Raw genomic sequence first — 18,714 nt, forward strand, 5'->3', positions numbered from 1 at the left:
GGAGTAATAAATCCAGAATACTCCTGCGCCTGGTAGGAGTATTACTTCCAGAATACTCCTGCGCCGGGTGGGGGAGTATTAATTCCAGAATACTCCTGCGCCTGGGAGGAGATCGAGGTCGAAGTACTCCAGGCGCCTGGCAGGAGTATCTTTTTTCCCGAATACTCCTGACCTTTGGAAGACGCATCTAGTTTCCCGAATACTCTGTGGTTGGTAGGAGTATTTCGCCTCATGGAAGGCGCATTTCGAATGGCAAATATATTGCGCTTAGCAGGCGCTTTACTCCTATCAGGAGTTCTCTTCTTCTCCAGTTGGCTCTTGTTGCTTGGATGAAGATCTGGCCTAGAATGATCTACAGTAAAGTCAGGCTCTTTGCGCCTACTTGGCGCCTGGCTCCTAGTTGGAGCCGAGAAAACCTTGGCAGGAGTTACTTCCTTTCCCACTTCTCTCCTGCCTAACGCACCGCTTCCCCCAGAGATGGCCGCCTGTGCGACACCTCCCCTGGAGGGTTCGTTGCGCCCGACAGGAGATCGGTATTTGGATCTCTTAATCGGAAGCCTATCATCCTTCTTACGAGTAGGCTCTTTAGAAAGTACTCCTACCAAAGACGCTAATTGCTCCTGTACATTCCTCAAAATTTTCCTGGTCGAAGGCTCATTCGAATCAGGAGAAGGAGATCTGGAAGGTGCTCGAGAGTCTCTTACATTCCAAGGATCTAACTCCTTTCTAGCCTTCTTCATTACCGAAGGCGCATCCTCTTCAGAGAAGCGCTCGGGGCTAGAATTGAGCTCAGGTTCTTTCCAATTCCTCTTCAGCGGACGTGAAAGCTTCCACTCCTTCCATCCTCTTCTCGGAGAAGGCGAACTAGATGATGAAAAGCACTCACGAAGGACGCTTTTCCTATAGCTGTCCCTGGCAGTCTGAGATGTATAAGATTCTGCCGAAGGGATGCCTGATCGTTGGGGATTCTCCACGACCCCCGTACGGCTTTCGACTTTCCTTCTCCTCTGGGCCAGGGAGCTTGGAAGAAATCTAGACCTGGGAGCGTCGCAGAGACGACCAGACGCCCTCCACTACATGGGGACACTAAAATCACTCGAGAAACCACATTCACTTCTCTTACCTTCCAATGCTTCCATTTTTTTCTGCATTCTTTGAAGGGAAGCTCTGAGTTCCGCCATTTCTGAGGCAGAATCAGAGGGATTAACAACTTGTGAACGGGCTGAAATAGAATGGGCATAATTATGAGAAGAAGAAGAAGCTACAGAACTAGATAAAAGTTCCCGAGATCTAGACATTTTTTCGGCTTTTGTTAAGCGCCTTCCTCTCTCTATCTTTCTCTAACTTCTTCAAGTAAGAAGTTAGATTCTTCCATTCTTGCACACTCAATTTCTCACACTCGTTACACGTATTCTCAATTGAGCATTCAACCATTCTACAACCACTGCATGTAGTGTGAGGATCTACCGAAGCTTTCGGAATCCTCACCTTACAGCCCTCATTCACACACACTCTGAAGCTAACACTAGAATCAGACATATTCACGAAAATCCAAAGCGAAGTCCAAAAAACAGTCCACGATAGCGAATGCCAAACAACGATCCAAGTACGTCACCAAAAATCAGTCGAAAGATGATCAAAAGCGTTGTGAAAATGATATTGTTAAGATACAATAAAGTTTTGTACATACTTACCTGGCAGATATATACTTAGCTATAGACTCGGTCGTCCCGACAGAATTTCAAAACTCGCGGCACACGCGACAGGTAGGTCAGGTGATCCACCATTCCCGCCGCTGGGTGGCGGGGTCTGGAACCATTCCCGTTTTCTAAGCCATAATTTCTCTTCCCACCTGCTTCCTGAGGGGAGGATGGGTGGGCCATTAATCGTATATATCTGCCAGGTAAGTATGTACAAAACTTTATTGTATCTTAACAATATCATTTTTGTACATGAAAACTTACCCAGCAGATATATACTTAGCTGATTGGCACCCTTGGTGGCGGGCAAGAGACAGCTAAAAACAAAATAATACTTAAACTAAATACATTAAAAAACAGGGAAAAAACAACCTATGTTCTTGGATAAAATAATCCATGGTTCCTACCTGATTGGGCTGAAGACTTCATGACTACTGTCGATGAGTCTGCCTGCCTCAAGAGTTTCAACAAGGAATGAACCTATGGCTGAATAACTCTTTGGATCGTGTCAATGGGGGCTAGCCCGCTTACGCGACAGAGCTATTCTGGATCGTACCAATGGGGGCTGACCCACTTACATGGTAGAGCCTTGACCTTTTGTCATATCAATGGAGACTCGCCCTCTTACATGACAGAGTTAAGGTTACTAAAAATAATCACAAGGAGCACTGAAGCCAATCCCGATCACCTGACCATGTTAGTACTGTTATAATCTATGAATTGCAAGAGGGTTCCCTATTCCCTCTGACAATTAACCAATAAAAACAACCACCAATAAAAGATAATTTAAACACTAAAGTAAATTACGAAGGATTAGCCTCAGCCCCTTCTCCCAGCACTGAATTCGCCGAAACATACGCTCCCAGAGCAAAGCACTTTTCGTACGAAATTTTTACGTCTCTTAGGTAATTCGAGGCAAACACAGAATTACATCTCCAAAACGTAGACTCTATAAGTGCCTGCAGAGACCATGTTTTGTGAAATGCCATTGACGGTAGCTATGGCTCTCACTTCATGAGCTCTTACTCTGAGAACCTTGAGGTGCTCTTCATCGCACTTAAGGTGAGCTTCCCTTATTACATCCTTTATGAAGAATGTAAGGGCGTTCTTGGAAATCGATCTTTTCGGATCTCTTACAGAGCACCAAAGACTTTCTTCTGTACCTCCCAGCAACTTTTTCTTCTCCAGGTAGAACTTGAGTGCCCTGACTGGACACAAAGTCCTTTCTAGTTCTCTTCCTGTTAATGAAGATAGTCCTCTTATCTCAAAGCTTCTTGGCCAAGGCTTTGAGGGATTTTCATTTTTTGCTAGAAAAAATGGTTTAAAGGAGCAAATTGCTGAATCCTTCTTAAAACCCACTTTACCTTCCAAAGCTTGCAACTCGCTAATTCTCTTAGCTGTTGCTAACGCAAAGAGGAATAATGACTTTCTCGTTAAGTCTCTAAAAGAAGCTGCGTGAGACGGTACGAATTTTTCCGACATTAGAACTTGAGGACCACATCCAAGTTACCAGCTAGGTTTCTTAATTACAATGGTCTTTCGGTGGTTTCGAATGGACCTCCTTATAAGGTCATTGTAGATCTTTATTATTGGTCAGATCTATTCCTCTATGTCGAAAGACTGAGGCCAGCATACTTCTGTAACCCTTCACTGTTGATACTGCCAGGTTACAGTCTTTTCTCAAATATAGGAGAAAATCTGCGATTTCAGTTACAGAGGTACTGGAAGAGGATATTTTCTTTCCCTTACACCATCTTCTAAACAACTCCCACTTCGACTGATATAACTTTAGAGGTGGAGACTCTTCTGGCTCTTGCAATAGCCTTCGCCACTTCTCGTGAACAAAAAGCCCCTTGCTCTGACAAGTCCTTCGACAGTCTGAAGGCGGTTCAGACTTAGAGCGGGGAGGTTTTGTGAAACCTGTTGAAGTGGGGTTGTTTGAGAAGATCGTTCCTCAGTGGAAGCGATCTTGGAAAATCTACTAAACCACTCAGCACCTTCTGTGAACCAATCGAGAGCTGGCCAAGAAGGGAGCGATGAGGGTCATTCTTGTTCCTTCCGAGCAAGCGAACTTCCTCAATACTTCCCCTACTATCTTGAAAGAGAGGGAAGGCGTATGCGTCCAAGCCCGTCCAATCTAGCAGAAAGCTGTCTACTGCTACTGCTTGTGGATCCGAGATCGGGGAGCAATAGTTCTCTAATCTGTGATTCCTGTTGGTCGCGAACAGGTCTATATTGGGCCTTCCCCACAGATGCCATAGTTGCTGGCAAATCTGAGGATTGAGAGTCCATTCCGTGGGTAGGACTTGTTCTTTTCTGCTCAACAGATCTGCCCGGACATTTTTCTCTCCCTGCACAAACCTTGTGAGAAGAGAGATCTTCCTTTCCTGAGCCCAAATCAGCAGATCCTTTGCTGATTCGTACAGGGAAAAGGAATGCGTCCCCCCTTGTTTCTTTATATAAGCGAGGGCTGTTGTGTTGTCCGAGTGAATCTGAATCCCCAGACCTGAGACCTGTTCCTCGAAATGAACTAAAGCTAGATGAATGGCTGTTAGTTCTTTTTGTTTATGTGCCAGGACACTTGTTCTCCTTCCCAAGTGCCTGACACTTCTTCCGAACCTAGGGTCGCTCCCCACCCTGAATCTGAGGCGTCTGCAAATAACGCTAGGCGAGGGTTCTGTAAGCGAAGGGAGATTCCCTTGCTTAGTTTCTGTGGATCTAACCACCAGCGGATATTCTCCTTGATCCCTTTCGAGATTGGAAATGTTTCTCCAGATTGTTGGACTTCCAATCCCATTTCTCCTTCAGATAAAATTGAAGGGATCTTAGGTGTAGTCTTCCTAAGGAAACGAACTGTTCCATCGAGGAGAGGGTCCCCAGTAAGCTCATCCATTCCATCGCGGAACAATATTCTTTCCTTAAGAAGACTGCCACCTTTTCTAAGCAGCGTTCTCTCCTTTCCTGCGAAGGATACGCTAGAAAATCCCGAGAATCCATCTGAATCCCCAGATAGACAATACTCTGCTGAGGAGTCAGCATGGATTTCTCGCGATTGACTAAAAGTCCTAGGGACTTTGTCAAATTTAGAGTAAATAAAAGGTCCTCCAGACATTTTTTCTCCGATTGGGCTCTTATTAGCCAATCGTCCAGATATAGAGAGATCCTGATCCCTTTCAGATGTAGCCAATAAGCTACATTCTTCATGATGTCCGTGAAGACTTGAGGGGCAGTCGAAAGTCCGAAACACATCGCTCGGAACTGGAATACTTTCCCTTGGAACATGAATCTCAGATATTTCCTTGCTGCCGGATGAATTGGCACATGGAAATACGCATCCTGAAGGTCCAGGGACACCATCCAGTCCCCTGGATGAAGAGCAGACAGAACAGAGGAAGACGTCTCCATCGAAAATTTCTTCTTCAAGACAAAGAAATTCAGGGCACTGACGTCTAGAACCGGTCTCCATCCCCCCGATGCTTTCGGTACCAGGAATAGCCGATTGTAAAATCCTGGAGACTGGAGATCTTGAACCAGTTCTACCGCTTCCTTGGAAATCATCTGTTCCACTGCTTGCAAAATAGCAAGCTTTCGGACCGGATCCGAGTATCTTGCAGTCAACTCCCTTGGAGTTGTCGTCAAGGGAGGATTTTCCCTGAAGGGGATCAAGTATCCTTTTTTCAGGATCGAGAGGGACCAAGAGTCCGCTCCCTTCTGGGCCCAGACTTTTGCAAAGTGGAGTAGTCTGGCGCCTACTTTCGTCTGGAGGACTCCCTGCTCATCTAGACTTCCCGAAGGACCTTCTAGATGGTCTACTCCTTCTATCTGGTCTGCGACCTCTAAGAGGGGTCCTAGAAGAGGAGGCACCTCGAAAGGGCTGTACAAAAGAGGGTCTCTCTTTTTTCTCGATAGGCACGGCCGGCCTAAACTTCTTGGCTGAGTGAGTGAGGAGATCCTGAGTTGCCTTCTCCGTAAGAGATTTAGCAACCTCTTTAACAGTGTCCTGTGGAAACAGATGCGGGGACAACGGTGCAAAAAGAAGAGATGTTCTTTGTAAAGGTGATACGGCTCTTGCTAGAAAAGAGCTAAAGACCGATCTCTTCTTTAAGACTCCCGTTCCGAAAAGCGAGGCAACTTCTACGGAACCGTCCATAACCGCTCTGTCCAAGCAAGCCAGGACGCTTGAAAGTTCCTCCGTGGAGACAAAGTCAGTGTCCTGAGCTCTCTTAGCTAACGCTCCCAAAGCCCAGTCCATGAAGTTGAAGACTTCCAGGGTCTTAAAGAGGCCCTTTAGAAGGTGGTCTAGCTCACACATGCCCCATGTTGCTTTAGCAGAAAGCAAAGACTTCCTCCTGGAAGAGTCCACTAAGGAAGCGAAATCCGCATCTGCGGATGAAGGGAGGCCTAACCCCATAGGTTCCTTGGTCTCGTACCACCTTCCTGGTTTACCTGTTAACTTGGAAGGAGGGCAGGAAAAAACTGTTTTGCCCGCTTCCCTTCTGGATGTCAACCACTGAAAAGGTCTTTAAGGCCTTTTTCATACAAAGAGCAGGGCGCATCTTGACGAAGGAAGACGACTTGTGAGCTTTTGTGCTCGACATCAAAGATCCTGGTGAAGGAGGGTCAGCAGGATGAAGGGAGTCTCCGAACTCCTTGAGCAGCAAAAGGGAAAGCCTCTTGTAGTCAGAAACTGCTACATCTAGGGGCTCCTCCTCTTCCGATACCTGTTCCAACGGATCCACCGAAGGAGACCGTTTGGGAGTGATCGGGCTCTTCCCGGGAGAAGAACTCCTTTCCCGAGAAGGGGAGCGCTGAACGTTCGAACTTCTATACGAAGAGTGAGGCTCCTGTCTGTCCGAAACACTCTTGCGCCTACTAGACTCTTGTTGTCTAGGCCCTTGCGGTTCGCCATGCTCGCGGCGCTTGATAGGCTCCTGGCGCCCTGATTCAGGGCGCTTGAAAAGATCCCCGCGTCCTGATTCCTGACGCTTAACAGGCTCTTGGCGCCCTAACTCTTGACGCCTAACGTACTCCTGGCGTCCTGCCTCCTGGCGTCCTGACTCCTGGCGCCCTGACTCATGGCGTCCTGACTCCTGGCGCCCTGACTGCTGGCGTCCTGACTCATGGCGTCCTGATTCCTGCCTTCTAGCAGACTCCTGACGTCCTGAATCCTGTGGTCTGAGAGGCTCTTGACGCCCTTTCTTGCGTCTCGCTGCCTCTTTGCGCCTGCCTGGCTCCTGGTCCTGCAGACCCAAAGGATCCTGATACTTAAATCGGTTTTGTCTATCTTCCGGTTCCTTGAACCTAAACCGATCGAGACTTCTGCTCGATTCGCGGCGTCTCATAGGAGAGAGGCTACGATCTTCCTGTCTACCAGGATTCAAAGCCTTACCCGTCATAGGGCGCTTTGGAGAAGAAAGCCTATAGGGCGAAAGAACTCTCCTCTCAGGAGAACAACTCCTATCGGACGAGTCTCTCGACGATGGCGATAAACGCCCTGGAGATTGTGAGGGTTCTCTCCTATACGAAGAGGGGCGCTTAGCGGAACTCTTAACAGGGAGCGAAACATCTTTCCTCCTTGTCGAGTCCTTAGCAAAGGAGCCTACTAAAGAGGCTAACTGCTCTTGCAGATTAATCAAAAACTTCTTCGTAGGATCCTGAAGAGAGGGCTCCTCTTGTCTCGTCTTCTTAGGTACCGAAGGCCAATTCTTGGGAAAACGCTCTGGGCTGGAATCAGCCGCGTCTCCTTTAGGCGCCTTCCAGGCTCTCTTCAAAGGGCGCGAAAGAGAGGCCGAACTCCATCCTCGTTTAAGAGAGGAAGAGTCTGAGGCCGAAAAACACTCCCTTAGGACGCCTTTTCTGCGGCAATCCGAGGCAGCCTGGGACTTTACAACAGGATCTGCCCGACAGGGACGCCTGACCGTTGGGGATGTTCTGCATACTACCCCTTGCGGCTTTCGACATTCCTCCTCCCTGGTCCTGGGAGTTTGGAAGCGGTCTAGGCCTAGGAGCAATGAGGAACCGGTCAGACGCCCCCTCCACTGCACTGGGGACACTGCACAAGTCACTATCACCACTCTTACCTTCATTTAGAGCTCGTAACTGTAGCTTGAAGTTTCTTGATGGAAGCTTTTACATTTTCCCTCTCTGAAGAAGAATCTTTGGATTCAGAACAGGGAGAAGCAGCTGAGGCTAAGGGAAAATCGTTAGTAGGAGAGTTAACTTCTTGTTCTAGAGAACAAGATCTACTAGATGACCTAGCTGAAGCCTTTCTTACTCTATCTCTCTCAAGCTTCCTAACATATGAAGATAACTCCTTCCATTCAAGCTCTGTAAGGTTCTCGCACTCAACACAGGTATTATTAAAAGAACATTCATTCTCTCTGCATTTAGCGCAAATACTATGAGGATCTACTGCCGATTTTGGCAGCCTAACCTTGCAACCTTCCCTACTACAAACTCTAAACATAGGTGAAGCCTTAGCGTCAGACATCGTGAAAGAGTAGTCAAAACCAAAGTCGAAAAACAGTCCACAATAAGCGTATGCCAAGCCAGAGAAAAAACAGAATACGTCACCAAAAAACCAATCCAAATTCTCGGCAAACGAGTAGAAATCCAAGATGGAGGAACGAACAATAGGTGTTGTCCGTTCAACCGACAGAGAAATTATGGCTTAGAAAACGGGAATGGTTCCAGACCCCGCCACCCAGCGGCGGGAATGGTGGATCACCTGACCTACCTGTCGCGTGTGCCGCGAGTTTTGAAATTCTGTCGGGACGACCGAGTCTATAGCTAAGTATATATCTGCTGGGTAAGTTTTCATGTACAAAAAAAGAATTCCAGTCAGGAGGAAGTAACAACAATGTTGATACTACCGGCGACAGAGAGAATCTGATTAGAAAACGGGAATGGTTCCTAGTCCTGCCACCCAGAGCAGGGCGGTAGATCACCTGACCTACCTGTAGCGAGTGCCGCAAAATTTGAATTTCTGTCGGGGACGACGGAGTCGATAGCTATGTATATATCTGACAGGTAAGTTGAATGTATGAAACCTGTAATTTCAAATTACTTATTTTTTCAAAACATAACACTAATTACTAATCCTGTTAAAACGCCTTACGGAATTAAAATTCAACACCAACATCGTCTGGTAACGAATGAAATATTTACATTATTACACTACTCTATCAGGGAGGTAGTTAATGCAATGTTTACATTTTTACGCTATTTCCTTATCAACTCAGTAACATTTTACTTTTATTACACTATTCTATCAGGAAGGTAGTGCTGCGTTACTTATTGTAAAGATGATTTAATCAAAAGATCACTCTGAAACGTATTATCGAATAATATCTGGTTGGTAATCAGTGTAAACATTGGTCTGAATAACTAATGTTTACATGTTACAGGCAGTCCCCCGGCTTACGACAGGTTCAGTTTATGACATTCAGAGGTTACGACACTTTTTGATTATATTCATTAAAAATCATTTCCAGGTTTACAACACGTTCCAGGGTTGCGCTGCTTACGACAACAGTCTGATGGAAGAAATATGACTCCAAAAATGCAAAATAATCAATATTTGAATGTTTGTTTATGAAAAGTGCAGTAAAAATGCAGTTTACATAGTTTTTAATACACCCAAAGCAATAAAAGTAAAGTTTTCTTAGGATTTTTGATGATTTTCCAGTTTACAACGATCTCCGGCTTACGACTCGTCTCAAGAACGGAAACCCCATCATAAGCCAGGGACTGCCTGTATAGTCCAACACTTGTCAAAGAGTAGTTAATCAATTAACTGCAAGTCGCTGTAAATGCGAAATGTTATTGTTAGTATACAATAAGGTTTTGTACATACTTACCTGGCAGATATATACGATTGATGGCCGTCCCAGCCTCCCCTCAGGAGACAGGTGAAAGAGAAAAAATTCTGACTGGAAAGGGAGATTGGTTCTTACAGCCGCCACCCAGTGGCGGGTAAGGTAGATCACCTGACCTACCTGTCGCGTGTGCCGCGAGTTTTGAATTCTGTCGTGACGTCAGAGACGTAAAGCTAAGTATATATCTGCCAGGTAAGTATGTACAAAACCTTATTGTATACTAACAATAACATCTTTGTACATGAACTTTCCTGTCAGATATATACTTAGCTGATTGACACCCTTGGTGGAGGGAAAGAGACAGCAATATTAATATCGAAAAAGGGGGAGACAACACCTGTTGTAGGATGTAAAATACAACCTTGGTTCTTACCTGTTTAGGCAGAAGACTTCGTAGTTACTGTCTATTAGTCTGCGTTGCCTAAAGAGCTTCAGAGAGGGCGTGACCTACAGCTGACAGACTCTTTGGGGTCATCAAAGATTTGGTATCCGCTTACTTGATAGAATCCGAGCAGGAATCTTGTCAAAGGGGATTCGCCCTCTTATATGACAGAACCTAACCACTATCATTGCAAGGAGCTCCAAAACATAAACTGATCACTAACCAATCAATCATTGTTAGACATACGACATGAAAGAGCTGCCTACCCGCATGCTCTTTCAAACAACCAAAAAACTTACAACCTAAACAAGGGGAAAAAAAAAAAATATACTACAAAGGATATGTCTCAGCTCCCTGCCCCAGCACCGAATCCGCCGATACATACGGGCCTAACACGAAGCACTTTTCATACGCGACTTTGACGTCTCTCAGATAGTGGTTTGCGAAGACTGAGTTGCAACGCCAGAATGTTGCTTTCATAATATTACTCGGGGATATGTTTTTATTGAAAGTTAATGAAGTGGCAATAGCTCTTACCTCATGAGCTTTGACCTTCAAAAGCTTGAATTGACTTTCATCACATATCGCATGTGCTTCTTTCACCAGGCTTCTGATGAAGAAAGAAAGCGCATTCTTCGAAAGAGCCCTCCTTGGATCTCTTACAGAGCACCAAAGGTTGACATCATTGCCCTTAAGTTTCTTCTTTCTCTGAAGATAAAACTTCAAACTTCGTACTGGGCAAAGTGACCTCTCTGGTTCCTCGCCTACTAAGGCAGATAAACCTCGGACTTCAAAACTCCTAGGCCAAGGATTTGAGGGGTTCTCGTTCTTAGCCAAGAACGAAGGCAGGAATGCACAGATTGCTGCATCTCCTCTAAACCCCACTCTCCCTTCTATTGCATGGAGTTCACTAATCCTCTTTGCGGAAGCCAATGCCATGAGAAAAAGTGTCTTCCTCGTGAGGTCTCTAAAAGAGGCAGACTGAGGCGGTTCGAACTTAGGGTAAGGAAGCGTAGCACTACATCCAGATTCCAACTTGGAATCTCTGGCGAAACCTTTTTGGATGTTTCAAAAGATCTTATTAGATCATGAAGGTCTTTGTCTTCTGAAATGTTTAAGTCTCTGTGCCTAAACACTGCAGCCAGCATGCTACGATAACCTTCAATGGTTGATACCGCCAGTCCACTTTTTTCCCTAAGGAAAAGTAAGAAGTCTGCTAATTTTGGGTACAGAGGGTACTGGAAGAGGAAAAGTGATGGTTCCTACACCACCGTCGAAAGACGTCCCACTTCGATTGGTAGACTCTAAGGGTAGAGGGCCTTCTTGCTGCTGCGATAGCAGTTGCAGCTCTTGCAGAAAACCCTCTCGCTCTGACCAAACTTTTGACATTCTGAAGCCAGTCAGACCGAGAGCGGGGAGGTTTCTGTGATACCTGTCGAAGTGGGGTTGTCTGAGCAGATCGATCGATCCTCTGTGGTAATGATCTCGGAATGTCTACTAACCATTCCAGTACCTCTGTGAACCATACTTGTGCGGGCCAGAAAGGGGCTATCAGCGTCATCCTTGCTGCCTCCGATTCTGCAAACTTCTTGAGAGTTTCTCCCAGTATCTTGAAGGGAGGAAAAGCATACATGTCTAGGCCCTTCCAATCTAGGAGAAAGGCATCTATTGACACTGCCCTCGGGTCCGAAATCGGAGAGCAGTAGTTGCCTATCCTCGCATTCTTGGCTGTGGCGAAGAGGTCTATGTGAGGCCTGCCCCAAAGTCTCCACAGGTCCTGGCAAACATCCTCGTGAAGAGTCCACTCCGCCGGCAGGACTTGATCTTTCCTGCTCAGGAGGTCTGCTCTGACGTTCTTTTCTCCCTGTACGAACCTGGTAAGGAGACAAATCTTCCTTTCCTCTGCCCACAGCAGAAGTTCTTTTGCTGTCTCGTACAGGGAGAAGGAGTGAGTCCCCCCTTGCTTTCTGATGTATGCCAGGGCCGTGGTGTTGTCCGAGTTTATCTGAACTGCCGAAGCTAGGACGTAGGGGTCGAATGCTTTCAAAGCTAGCCAAACAGCCATCAGCTCTTTCTTGTTGATGTGCCAGGTCACCTGTTCCTTCTTCCAGGTGCCTGACACTTCTCTTGAGCCGAGCGTTGCTCCCCAACCTGTTTCCGATGCGTCAGAATACAACACTTGGTTGGGGTTCGGAATGTGAAGGGACATCCCTTCTGCAAACCTGAGAGGGTTTGCCCACCAAGAGAGGTCCTTCTTGATTTCTCTTGAAATCTTGAAGGAGAACTCTAGGTTTTGAGAACGACACCGCCAGTTTCGATGTAGAAAGAACTGGAGAGGTCTGAGGTGCAACCTTCCTAGAGAAAGGAATTGCTCCAACGAGGAGAGTGTCCCCAACAAACTCATCCACTCCCTCGCTGTGCATACGTCTTTCTCTAGGAAGGCTTTGACTTTCTCTAACCCTCGGGCTATCCTTTCTGGAGAAGGAAAAGCCCAAAAATCCAGAGAAACCATCCGAATCCCCAGATAGATACGATCTTGACTGGGGATTAACTGAGACTTTTGAAAGTTCACCAAAAGTCCCAGAGAACTCGCCATGAAAAGGGTCTTTTGTAGGTCCTCCAAACATCTTTTCTGTGACTTGGCTCTTGATCAGCCAGTCGTCCAGTAAAGGGACACCCTGACTCCCTTCAAATAAATAGCCATCTTGCTACATTTTTTCATTAGTCCTGTGAAGACCTGAGGGGCTGTTGAAAGGCCGAAACACAAGGCCCTGAATTGGAATATCCTTCCTCCCATCATGAACCTGAGGTATTTCCTTGAAGAAGGATGGATCGGCACATGGAAGTAAGCGTCCTGAAGATCTAGGGACACCATCCAATCCCCTGGACGAAGAGCCGCCAACACTGAGGATGTCGTCTCCATGGCGAACTTCCTCTTTTCTACAAAGAAATTCAGGGCACTTACATCCAGAACCGGTCTCCATCCTCCTGAGGCTTTTGGAACTAGAAACAGGCGGTTGTAAAAGCCCGCTGAGCATGGGTCGTTCACTAGCTCTATAGCCTCTTTCTCTAACATTTGTTCTACTGCCAGAGTTAGAGCGTGGCTCATGATGGGATCCCTGTATCTGGCCACCAACTCCCTCGGAGTCATTGTCAAAGGTGGTCTTTCTGTAAAGGGAATCAGATATCCTTTTTGGATAATCGAGAGGGACCAGTTGTCCGCTCCTCTCTTTGCCCAGGCTTCTGCGAATCTTAGAAGCCCGGCACCTACTGATGTCTGGAGGACTTCTTTCCTACTTCTTCGCTCTGGATGACGCGCGAGAAAGGATCTTCCTCTCTTGAAGGGTCTATTACCTCTTGAGGTAGAGGCTCTAGAAGGAGGGCCCCCTCGAAAGGGCTCCTGTCTAGCCGGAGTCTCCTTAGTCTTCGTCTGGAAGGAGGTCCTAGGTTTCCGGGCAGACTGAGCGAGCATGTCTTGAGCAGCCTTCGCAGAGATAGCTCCCGAGATGTCCTGGATTATCTTCTTTGGGAAGAGAAGCGGCGAGAGTTGCGAATAGAGTAGCGAGGCTCTCTGAGCATGAGAGACGGACTTTGTCAGAAAAGAGCAGAAGACCGATCTTTTCTTAAGAACCCCTGCTCCAAACAGGGAGGCTACTTCGCTCGATCCATCTCTAACTGCCTTATCCATGCACGTCAGTACACTGTTGAGATCCTCTGGCGAAATGGAATCCGGGTTCTGAGTCCTTTTAGCCAAGACCCCCAAAGACCAGTCAAGGAAGTTGAAGACTTCCAAGACTCTGAACATTCCCTTCAACAGGTGGTCGAGCTCGTTCATAGCCCAGGTAGTCTTAGCCGACAAGAGGGCCGAGCGTCGTGAGGCATCCACCAGTGAAGAGAAGTCCGCGTCTGCAGATGACGGCAGACCCAGGCCTAGGGGTTCTCCAGACTCATACCAGAAGCCTAGTCTCGCCCGTCAGCTTAGAAGGAGGGAAAGAAAACAGTCTTCCCTTTCTCCTCCTTAGAAAGAAGCCAATCACCAAAACCTCTCAAAGCCTTCTTCATCGAGATGGTTGGCTTCATCCTCACACAGGAGGAAACCTTCGTCTTCTTAGAAGTCGAGAATAACGAGAGAGGAGAAGGAGGAGCGACAGGAGTAAGAGCGTCTCCAAACTCTTAAAGAAGGAGGTCTGTCAGGATCTTGTAGGACGAGACCGAAGAATCCTTAACCAAGTCCTCTTCTGAAGGTTCTATTTCATCCACCGAAGAACCTTCGGCTTCTTTACGAGAGCAGCTGGACTTCTCTAAAGAAGTGCGTCTATCTAGTGATGAGTGTCTGGCAGCCGTCTGGCGCCTATCAGGGGAAGCCAAAGCTTCGGGAGAGCTCCTATCGAATGCGCCCTTCCTACTCCGATGAGTGAGTCCTCTGTGATCCTGTAGTCTGCTCCTAAATACACGGGACTCCAAAGGGGAGCGCCTGCTAGGAGAGGAGAGCCTACTATGCTCACGGCGTCTAACAGAATCCATGCGCCTGTCAAAAGGAGAGCGGCTGCCTGGCGAACTGCGCCTAAAATGAGGAGAACGCCTGCTAGCCTCTTGGCGCCTACCAACAGGAGAGCGAATCCCTGGAGAGGATCGCATACTCGGAGACAGGCGTCTACCATGATCCAAATACTTAGATCGAGACGCGTGGGTCTCTGCAAAAGCTAGTCTATCAGCCGAGACATTTCTTTCAGGCTCTTTACGCCTGACCTGAACAGAGCGGCTAAAGGTGAACGCGCCTATCGGAGAGAAGCGCCTATCTTCCGCACAGCTTGGCAGCGGGAGAGCGGCTACTTGGGGAGTAGCGTCTACCAGGCTCTAGGCGCCTGACATAAGGAGAGATCCTGCCTCTGGAAGAGTCCATGTATGAGGAGGCTCTCTTATCCGGAGATTGGAGGTTCTTCGGAAAGGAGCGAGAAGACGAAGCTGTGCGCTTATCTTTAGACGAGCGCCTACTAGGCGCTTGATCTCTTTCTACTGGAGAAATGAAGTCGCCAGGAGAAAGCTTCTTGGGCGATTGGCGCCTGGAAGACGACAGGCGTCTGCCGAGGGAAGAGCGCCTCATTCCATCCGCTGTTACAGGAGAGAGAGCCGCCTCCGACTGAGAAGGCAAAGCAGGAGAAGGTAGCCTAGACTTCTTGACGGGGAGAGAGACGTCCTTCTTAAGACGCGTGCCTCCAGCCAAGGAGCCCGCCAGAGCCGAAATCTGAGCTTGCAGCCCCGCAAGAATCCGAGCTGGAGATCTTGCAAAATCCTCCACAGGGGATGAGGATCGAAGCCTACTCTGAGGCGAGAACTCCTGATCCTCCTGGTTTCTTGATATCCACTTCAGCTCTTCCAGAAAACATTCCGGGCTGGAAGGAAAGGCGCAAGGAGCCTTCCAGGCTCTCTTCAACGGTCGAGATGAATCCGAGGCGCTCCATCCTCTTCTAGGAGAAGGTGATGAAGAAGACGAGAAGCATTGGCGTAACACCTCCTTCTTGGAGCGAATTAAGGCAGCCTGGGAACGAACATCAGGATCTACCGAGGGGATGCCTGATCAGTGGGGGTTCTCCCTAACCTTCCTGCGGCTGTTGACTTTCCTCCTCCACTGGGACTGGGAGTCTGGAAGAGGTCTAGGCCTGGAAGCATTAAGGAGCCGATCAGACGCACCCTCCACTGCACTGGGGTCACTGCACAAATCACCTTCACTATTACTCTTACCTTGCAACGAACGAATTTTCTTCTCCATGCTAAGGATCGTGGCTCTCATGGTTGCCACTTCCGAAGGCGTATCTTTAGGTTCAATGCAGGGAGCAGGAGCTGAAACAGGAGAAGGATCTAGTGCTACGACAGGATTGTCTACTTCTACCTCGCTAATACGAGACTTACTAGAACTTCTAGACGAGGCTTTTCTCACCCTGTCTTTCTCCAACTTCCTTAAGTAGGAAGAAAGGAGACTTCCATTCACCCTCATCCAACTCTCACACTCATTACACGGGTTAATAAAGGAACATTCTTTACCCCTACATTTAAAGCATACTGTGTGAGGATCTACCGTTGCTTTCGGTAGCCTCACCTTGCATTCATCCATAGAGCACACCCTAAACATAGAAGATTTCTTAACCTCTACATCAGACATCTTGAAATCAAAGAAAAATCCAAACCAGTATCCAAAAAACAATCCACAAGCGCGTATGCCAAGCCAACAAGATCAGGTACTTCACCGAAAGTCAGTCCAAATATATCCAAGGCAACGAGAATCGATAAAGCTGTTCAGGAGGTAAACAACACAGTGTAGTTGACACGGCGACAGAAAAAATTCTGACTGGAAAGGGAGATTGGTTCTTACAGCCGCCACCCAGCGGCGGGTAAGGTAGATCACCTGACCTACCTGTCGCGTGTGCCGCGAGTTTTGAATTCTGTCGTGACGTCAGAGACGTAAAGCTAAGTATATATCTGACAGGAAATTCATGTACAAAACTATGATGTACTACTTCGGTGAGAAACAAAAAAAAAGCAAGAAAAAACTCATCCTGAAGCTTTTGGCTCAAGCTATACTAACTTCAGTTTGTATATGTACCAGAGTCTGGTAAATAACCGGAGAAAATTGAATAACTACTGCTGACATCTGAAGTTTACAGCAGGAGTCGCAGAAACAGAATGAGCTACCTAATCTACTGTGTCATTCCTTCTCTCTAAGGGGCAAGACTGGTGTCACCTGCACACACTTGGTGTTGCTATCGTCAATTTTGAATCTATACTGCTGTGAATAACAAAAACTATAGCTATGTAATTACTGGGTAAGTTGCATAATTAAAAATGTCAATTTATAAGGTCATCTAGAATTCATGACTTTAGTTAGATCTACCAAGATCAGCAAAAAATAAAAAATAAAGTGATGGCTTGCACTTTTTGTGAAGATACTATAGCAACAACACAGAGAGAGAGAGAGAGAGAGAGAGAGAGAGAGAGAGAGAGAGAGAGAGAGAGAGAGAGAGAGAGAGAGAGAGAGAGAGAGAGAGAGAGCGAGCAATGTGGTGCAGAGAAAAAGCAGCTTAATCTTTACTAATTCATGCCCATTCTATTCTCAATTATATTAGCTATATATACAGCACCAGAAATGTTTTAAATCTTACCCAAATGATGACCCAAGAAGAAAATTAGAGCCACCACTTGCTGGTGGATTTCCAAAACCGAACCCAAATGCTGGTTTATTTGCCTGACTTGTACTTGTGCCAAAATTGAATCCTTGACCAGCACTGCTAGTCCCCGTCCCAAATGTAGAACCAAAAGGGGAAGCAGCTGTAGTTGTTCCTGGTGTCCCACCTCCAAATGTAAATCCTGTTGAGCTTGTAACAGGTCCCCCTGTTCCGGTTCCTCCAAAGCTAAATCCTGTTGAGCTTGTGGCAGGTACTGTTCCAGTTCCTCCAAAGCCAAATCCTGTTGAGGTTGTAGTAGTTCCACCTGTTCCAGTTCCTCCAAAGCCAAATCCTGCTGTGCCCGTTGATGTTCCAGGTGCAGTGGTACTGCCAAAACCGAATCCTGTTGAGCCAGTCGTGCCAACTGCACTGGGGCCACCAAAGCTAAATCCCCCGGCTGGTGCAGCAGCTCCACTTGCACTTGGTGTACTAAAGGTAAATCCACTTGTTGCCATTGTCAACGAACAGGTATAACGAATTTATGAATCTTTCTGAAAATAAATGAAATAAGATTACAAAACAATTAAAAATGCAGTATGTACAGCACAGTATACAGTAATATACAAACCTTTGAAAACTTTAATGAATGCCAACCATGAACTGGAAATATTTTTTTGACAAAGTAAATGCCACAAAATTGTTTTAAGTTCATGTTTTCCACATAAGTACTCTTCATGTTTCCACATAAGTACTCTATAAATAAGTGGCTTCATGTCACATGAAGGTAATTTAAATTTTTCCTAAGTAAACAAACCAAAGCCTTGTATGAAGAGGTTTCATTCAGTGCATACTAAAATCAGTTCATGGGTTAACTAGGGTGATTGGCAGAATACCCATCACTCACCTGCCATTAACAGGCACTTTTCCTCGGTGCCTATGATAAAAGGTTCTGACTGTATATACCTAAAAAAAATATACAAAGTAATTTCAAAACATTTTTTTCAAACCATGGAAATATAAACAATTCTCTACTACTATGCAGAGGTTCGCTAATTTGGTGGGAGGTTGTCTCCATCAACAAACTAGATGTTGTAAACATCCAGAATTGTCATAATCCCAGTCAAGAGAGTGAGCAACGGAAGCAATGACTCCTGTAACTTCATACTCAGTCTGGCATAGGGATGCAGTGGTAGGGACCTGGGCTTGAGAGAGAGTGTAGAGCCTCATCTGAGTGAGAAAGGATAAGGGAATCCCGTAATACCCCCACATGGATATACAAGTCAGACGGCAGCTATATCTAGCTAACACAAAGTGATGAGTTCAGTTATAGATCTACCATCACAGCCCCATTGTTAAAGATAGTGTTCAGTACCACTCAAACCCCAAGGAACATGCATGTGCCAAACAGGAAGGTACCAATGGCTGCCCCTTTTGAACACCCAACCTCCTAAGTCTCCTTAAAGGCACAAGGGAGACGGTTTTCCCATGGACCCACAAGTACTTGGTCCTGAAATCAAGCACTTGCAAAGTGAGCAGACTGAGCAAATGCCTCTATCGTGATCCCTTAGGATTATGCAAGAACGTAGGAAGATCTG

At 46.6% G+C, this 18,714-nt stretch overlaps 1 protein-coding gene across 1 annotated transcript in view; it reads right to left on the reverse strand.

Moving 5' to 3' along the window:
* The window catches only part of LOC135223104 (nuclear pore complex protein Nup54-like), a 146,628-nt gene extending 128,936 nt beyond the window's left edge, over nt 1-17,692 (reverse strand). Inside the window, exon 1 of the mRNA XM_064261608.1 lies at nt 17,117-17,692. Coding sequence (XP_064117678.1) covers nt 17,117-17,634 — 518 coding nt within the window. The 5' untranslated portion in view covers nt 17,635-17,692. The remainder of the gene's footprint in view (nt 1-17,116) is intronic.
* Nucleotides 17,693-18,714: the final 1,022 nt, after the last annotated feature.

This window comes from Macrobrachium nipponense, chromosome 8 (genome assembly GCF_015104395.2).
Source record: "Macrobrachium nipponense isolate FS-2020 chromosome 8, ASM1510439v2, whole genome shotgun sequence".
Classification (NCBI taxonomy): Eukaryota; Metazoa; Arthropoda; class Malacostraca; order Decapoda; family Palaemonidae; genus Macrobrachium; species Macrobrachium nipponense.